The sequence below is a fragment of the Bison bison genome, unplaced genomic scaffold, assembly GCF_000754665.1.
Source record: "Bison bison bison isolate TAMUID 2011002044 unplaced genomic scaffold, Bison_UMD1.0 scf7180017864472, whole genome shotgun sequence".
Taxonomy (NCBI): domain Eukaryota; kingdom Metazoa; phylum Chordata; class Mammalia; order Artiodactyla; family Bovidae; genus Bison; species Bison bison.
The window spans coordinates 3,598,223-3,605,169 of record NW_011495033.1 but is presented as its reverse complement, the minus strand read 5'-3'; the positions used below and the strand labels follow the sequence as shown (position 1 = coordinate 3,605,169).

Sequence of the window (6,947 nt, the reverse complement as noted above, 5' to 3'; positions counted from 1 at the left end):
GGAGCCGCCACTCGCCACAACTAGAGAAAGCCCGAGCATAGCAACAAAGACCCAGCACAGCCAAAAATAAAAAAGTTTTAAAAAGATCTAATAAACGTTTGCATCCTTAAAAAGGAAGACAGGATTTCTGTAATTGGCAAGATTTAACAATCAGAGTAACCTCAACATTCCCAAGTGGAGGCCAGGGTAGGACAAGACCTGGACGGCTCTGCCAACCTGAATTACAATCCTTGGGCTTTTAAAACAGAAGGGAGGTTTATGTCTTTCTTGACCGGTTCTCTCACCCACTGCCTCTGCCTGCTCCAGATGACCTGCCAAAGCTCTCTGAGTGGCACTGGTCTGACAGGGCAGCGAGTCAGAGGCCAGGGTGACTCCCCCCGGTCCTCAGCAGCAGCCTTGCTCTGCTCCCATGTGCTGACCCTAGACTTTACTGAGCCTGAAGGAACAGGAAGGAAAACTGGCAGTGCCAGGAGAAAAGGACGTTTATTTCCATACATCAGGTAAATGGGGAGGAGAGCACAGCCCAATGAGTACACACCAGTTGCAGGAGAGAAGAGGAGGACAGATGGGAGCGGCGCCAGGCACTGCCCTTGGGCCCCCAAGTCTGGAGGTGCTGGTGGGATGATCTTTGTGTGTGGGGGGGAGCTGGGACTGTCAGTCCCCAGGTTGTCATGTCTGGGATAAGTGTGTGTGGGCAGGGCGATTAGAAGAAGAAAAATGACTCAGGCTCAGGTCTCAGGGTGAGGACTTGTGTCTAACACACCTTAGTACTGACCAAAGCCTCCATCTTCAGTTTTTTTCAGTCACAAGCCCTCCACCCAAGGCCTTCCCTCTCCAGTTGAGCTTGTGATCCAGGCAACCTGGACTGAGGGGGAGGGAGGCAGTGCTTGGATAAGCCCCGAATTGGCGTAGGTGGAGCGGGTTTACTCTTAAATAGGTCATTGCACATAACACACGGATGAGACGAAGGGGGGTGGGGGCTGGAAGTTCCTGCTGGTACGTCCACACCCCTGTCTGTGTAGGCTTGCTCAGCTTGAACCCAGAAGCACCTGAGAGTCCCTCCCCACTCAGACTCTTAAGAAGCTGGACCCAGCTCTGCTCACCAGTCTCTCCAGCTGCACAGAGAAAGGCCTGCTCTCTGAAGAGTAAAGATGAAGCTGGGATTCCTCTAGTCGTTCCCGGTGTGGGGAGGCGGGCCAGCTGCCACGGCAGCCCCCCTCCCACTCTCAGGGATACAGCTGCGATGGAGAGGTTGGGTATTTAAATTAAAAAAAGTAAATAGACAGCAGGCACTGAGAAGAGAAAGCCCTCGCCCCAAGCCAAGGGGGAAGGAATTGCTGTTTCCTGCCCCAGACTCCACCCCACGGACCCAGCAACCCGAGAATGTCCCAGTAGGCAATCTGTCCACCGTCCCTGAGCGGGGCGCTGACATGGAGGTCAACCTGCTGGCTCCGTGTGGTGCCAAGCCACCTGCCACCCACGGTGGCCCAAGGCAGGAGCAGAAAATTCTCTTTTCAGAATTGCTCTTCCCTCCACTCTTCCACGTGGAGATGTCAGATACCCACAGCCTGGGAAGCCCCCAGACCGAAGAGGGTCAGGGGTTTCCCGTGCAGATCCGCAGTCGGATGGGGGAGACCCGTGCCCCACGAGACAGGCGCCCGTGGCAGCAGGAGGCGGTGGGTGGGAGGGGTCCACACCACTCCCCTGGGCTATGCGTTGGTCTCTGTCTGCTTGGCCTCTGTGTCACTGTCACTCAGATAGTTGTGGGAGTATCGGGGCCTGGAGGTGCCGTCGAGAAGGTCGTGCTCATCGTCTGAACGGTCAGGGGCAAGGGACTTCCAGTAGCTGGTGGGGCTGCAGGGAGAGAGAAACCAGATAAGAGGAGGGGCGCTTTTACCTTCAGCACCAAGGCCTTTGGTCCAAAGGAAGCCCCACCCCCAACCTTGTCACAGCATTCCCCAAAGCCACAAATTGAGAAATAGAAGTGAGATTCCCTGGTTTCCCCAGAAGATACTCAGAGTAGTAGGAGGAAGGACATCTCTTTGATTCTGAGAACTTTCTACAACTCTGAAGAAAGCAATGCTGAAGAGCGGTGGGTCTCGAACTTGAACGTGCATAAGAATTGGCTGCGGATCCTGTGTTCTTTCCCCAAGAAGTTCTCGTTTGCTAGCTCTTGGGTGAAACCCAGGAATTCTGCATTTTCAACTCCCTCTCTGGAAGATTCTGCTACAGGCAGTGTATGGATTGCATTGACTTGGAGACTGGAGATCTGGTGATTACAGGACTACAACCTGTCTTAGTAAAGGTTACTCCCCAAAAGATTCCTTCTAAGGAGAGGCTTTCCCCATTGAATACTCCCAGATCACAACCCTGCCTCCTAATCAGATTTTTCTGAGGATGGTGAGAATTTCTATCTTTGACCATGACACCATCTACTCACAAGGAATGGAGACTGAGGATGTAGGAGCTGGCAAGACCTCTGTTTGAGGGTGGCAAAGTCATCCCTGTCTTGATACCACAATCCAACCCCATAGTCTTCATCAGGCCACTGGGAGCCTTGCACTCCCTCCCCGACCAAGGTATGAAGCATTTCTCCCTGGATGGAGCAGACTCATGGTGTCCAGCGTGGATGGGATCTCTCTTCCACTTCTAGTCACCTTCTCTTTTTTATCTTTTCCAAAGCCTTAGAGCACCCTTCCCCTGCCCTTCCCACCTTCGCTTCTGAACTGTAATTTCAGCACTGCTGGAGAAAATGCAGCCCAAGATGGCTCCACCCCTACCAGTGCCCTGCCTCAGTGGGCCCCTGCTTCCAGATCCTAGAGAGCTTCTGCTAGGATAAACAGGAATCCTGTGATTTCAATGCCTCCCATTCTGATTTACGGATCTGAGGAAGGCCCTTGTTTACTAAACCTGTCCGAGATCTTGTATCTCTAAACCAAAACAGGAGGAAAGAGCGTTCTCCAAGAAAGAACCACATTCTCAGCTTTTCCAACGGTGGTGAGGAAAGGATTTGATGGCTGGGTATTTCCTGTATGTGAGACACTGTCCCAGACAGGCTGGATGTGCTTATTCTTTACCACGTAAAACGTCATGAGGAAGCTGGTTCAAAGAGACAAGCAGCTTGCCCAAGGTCACACAGCCAGTATGTAAATCTGAACCTGGGACCTTAGGCCTCAGAGCCTCTTGAGGACTCCACCTTGTCACCAGACCGGTGACCTGAGGAGAAAACAAGAAGAAACCTGCGTTCTCCCCACTGGCCTGGGTGAGAGCCCGGGGGTGTGTATAGGTCGGTCTCTCTCTCTCTCTCTCTGCCCCTGGGGAGCAGGAAGAGCCTGATAGAATACATGTTCAATTATGCAAAATGGTTCAGGAATGGGGCAGCCTGGTTAATAGTTATCGTATGTCTCATGAATGAATTACCATTTTTAAAGGAATCAGAATAGCACAAAACACATTTAATACAAACTAGACTGAACATAAATGAGTCTTACTTGGATGGGCCACAGGCACTTAAGGACTCTGGGGTGTCTCAGGGACAAAATTATAAAGCTCAACGAGGACTGTGCAACATAGGAAAAATTGGGGTCGTTTTAGCTTTTGGATTGTTTGAATTCTGAATTAGTGGGAGCCTGGTTTTATTTTCTTTCTTTCTTTTTTTTTTTTTTTAGACAGAACTTCTGGGAACTCAAGGCTAAGGTCTGCTGTTGGGCAAAGGAAGGAACTGGCTTTGTGGAAAGACAGCAGGGTTATTTTAAGGGCAAAGGAAGGGGTGAGGTAGATGCCAGGGCTGGGACCCAGATGAAAGTGGGGTGCTCCTTTCCTTCCTCACATGTCTCCTCAGACTGGAGCTGCAGCCCCCACTTCCACATTCCTGTGCCTGCCAGGCAGACACCTGGATGAATGACAGCTGGGTTTCAACACCATTCCATCCAGATGCTGGGCGCAGTGGCAGAGGCAGCCGGGAGGGGTACATGCCAGGCCCCTCTCTCCCCTGCTCCCACCTTGGATGCTCCTTAGCCAGTTTCCTTTGTGGCTTCTGCAGCCACAGCTGTGACCAACAGCAGGTAGCTAGCCCCCTTCCCCAGGGCAGAGTCAGGGCTGCAATTTGAACATTTTAACCAAATGGTTTCAAACGCTTTCCTTCCCACAAGCCAGTGTTTCCTGCTCCATGCTGTCACAAATGATTTGGTGCACAAGCTAATTCCCGCTGGGCGAGCCCAGGGTGGCGGTCCCCTCCCCCACCCTTTGCTGGGATGCTTTCCTGTTCAGAATTCTCGAAGGTCCCCATCGCCAGGTGGGAAGCTAAGCCACTCAGCCCCTGCCCCAACTCTTCACAGTTTATTTGCCCAAAGCCAGTTCCCCCTGAGTCCAACTAGGTCCTCTCTCCCCCAGCCCTTCTCTTGCCAGCTCTGTATTGGTTGGTTAGCTTCTGGCTTGGTGCCCACTCTCCCCGCAGTGAATCCAACCCTTGTTGGAGGTGGTGGTGTGTAGGCTTTCAGGACTACTCCTGTGTTCCTGGTGGACAAAAAGGGCTGTGCTGGTGGCTGAAGGAAGAAACAGGTTGTATGTGTTTTTGTTCTTGCTGGGTCAACGGTGATGACGGACTGAGTCACTGGGGTCTGCAGTCCACCAGCTGCTGGGCAGTGTGGGATGTCCTGGCTAGGCCCGTGTCTCCCTCTTCAGGTATTAGTGCAGTGCTCAGAAGGGCCTGGCCCGCTCTGCTTCCCAAACCTCCCCTCATAGCCCATCAGCTGACTTCCTGCCCTTGGGCAGTAGGGCATTTAGCAGGGTGGTTGAGTGGAAAGCTGTGATGGTCACAATATCATGATCCTTGCCTTTTCTCACTTCGGTGCTGACAGCAGCTCCCTAGAACAATTGAGATGCTTCCTGCTCCTCCCAGAGCATCCTGCAACCATCTGGCACATGCGGGAAGCCACAAAGCAGGTCTAAGTCCAAGGGCTTGGTTCTGGAGCAACTCAGGGCCCACAGAATCTGAGTTGGCCATGAGCCTGGTCTGGGTTCAGGTTCCAACTCCCCCATGCTGTCTCCCCAAACCCATCCCATCACCATCTCCAAGCAGCTGCAAGTAACATTCACTTTCACAGGCTCCATTCCTTAAAACGAAACTGGTCCCTTTTGGTAGAAATCAGCCCAAGTCCGTGTGCTTGCTCAGCAGCTCCACTGCATAAGAGGCCCACAACCATGCAACACGTGTGTGTTAGTTCATGCATCAAGGAAACACTGCCCGTGCCCCAGGGGGGCTATGCTCTAGAGTCATACCTCCTGGGAAGCAGCAAGCTTGCCCTGGGAGGGTACCATGCCAAAAACAGCTTCATATAAGCAGGGTGATCCAAATGTCACCACCCACCAGGGAGAGTGGCAACAATGGTATTCCAGTGAGTCAGTCTTTGCCTTTTTTCGGAGGTGGGGGTGTGGGCATAAAGGGTCTAACAGCTTGATCTTCCTTCCCACAGGGAGAAGGCTGGGAGAGGCAGGAGAGCCAGGAGGGGGCTGTCACTCAACAGCTGCTAATTTCTATTCATTAAAACTTTACAAGATGAGCTAAGATGAGGTGACGCCCATGTGTGGGCTTCAGGTGGGAGGGGTGGGGAGAGAGTCAGGCATCTCCAGGTCTGCTGCAGGGTGTGGTGCTGTGGGTGCTGTAAGCCTTGCACTCTGAGCCTCAAGATCCATGCCAGAGGGGAAGATGACATTGCAGGGCAGAGGGAGAGCTGAGCAAAAGGCCCCTTAATTGCTGGTGGCCACTGATGCATCAACTCACATCGGGGGGTCAGTTCCAGCCCTTTCCCGGGCCCAGCCTTTCAGGGCTATGGGCAAAAACTCTGCATGTATGCTGCTAGGCCCATACAGTAAATATTACGCTCATGTGATCTGCCTTGGGTCATACAGAGGAGTGGTTAAAGGTGAGCTGAAGAGATTTCATTCAGATCCCGGCAACATCACTTTCCAGCTCAGTAACCTTGGCAAACGACTTAACCCGCCTGAACCTCACCTTCTTTTCCTAGAAAATGGGCTCGTGATCGGATCTTTGTTTTGGGGTTAGTGTGAGGATTAAGTGAATAAAATACGGCAAGTATCTTAGGGGGGTGGTCCCTGGCCCAGGGTAAGGGCTTGCTAAGTGGGAGTTGTGACTTGACGTCACCAGCGAGTTCCTCGTTGGGCTCAGAACGACTGACTAGCTCAGCCAGCCTCTGCTCTCTGAGGGAGCCAGGAGGCTCTGCGAGGCCAGGCTTGCTGGAGAGGAACGCAGGAGGGGCCCGAGTGGTGGCGAGTGGGCCGGGAGCACGTTAGTTCACACCGAGTGGCACACGCCATGCTCTGCACTCCGTGCCGGGTGCCACCTACTGCACTAGTCGCTCTCGGGCCTGTACAGGTACCGCATCATCAGGCTGTCCACCTCCTTCTTGCGCTTCTTCTCCTCCTTCCGGGACTGCCGGCGCCCCTGCCCGGCCTCCTCATCCTCCGCAGCCGGGCCCTTCTTCACGCTCGAGCGGCTGTGGCCCGAGATGGTAGAGCCGCTGGACGAGGAGGAGGAGGAGGAGGAGGTGGAGGAGGAGGAGGAGGACTCCGTTCTCTTCCGTCTCGATTTGGCCTTCTTCTTGCTCTTCCGAGAGCGCCCCTTCTTCCGCTGCCTGTGCTCCGAGGAATCTTCAGAGCTGGAGCTGGAGCTGGAGCTACTCCTCCTCTTGCTCCGGCTCTTCCGGCTGCCGCGGGACCGAGACACGTCTGCGGCCGAGGCGGAGCGGCGAATGCTGGTGGCTCGCTCTGGAGCGTCCAGCTGGGCGCTGCGGGTGCTCTGGATGCTCTTCCGGTCATCCTCCTCAGAGTCCGGCTCCAGGCTGCTCCGGTGGAACGGGGTGGGTTTGTAGCTCAGGACCTCGTTGATGGCGGCCTCCCGGTCTGGGTCCCGGGAGGAGAGGCGGGGC

General features: G+C 54.0%; 2 protein-coding genes across 2 annotated transcripts in view; both read right to left on the bottom strand.

The window, feature by feature from the left end:
* Nucleotides 1–464: 464 nt before the first annotated feature.
* TIAF1 (TGFB1-induced anti-apoptotic factor 1) lies at nucleotides 465–1,260 on the bottom strand (the record flags this gene model as incomplete). The annotated part of the gene is given in 3 exon segments (XM_010861685.1): nucleotides 465–927; nucleotides 929–952; nucleotides 955–1,260. Coding segments are annotated over 3 exon segments (468 nt in total), but the record flags the coding sequence as incomplete, so codon positions are not given.
* MYO18A (myosin XVIIIA) overlaps nucleotides 465–6,947 on the bottom strand; it is a 102,328-nt gene continuing 95,845 nt past the window's right edge. The window contains exon 44 of the mRNA XM_010861683.1: nucleotides 465–1,854. Within this exon, the coding sequence (XP_010859985.1) occupies nucleotides 1,710–1,854 (145 nt within the window). The 3' untranslated portion in view covers nucleotides 465–1,709. The remainder of the gene's footprint in view (nucleotides 1,855–6,947) is intronic.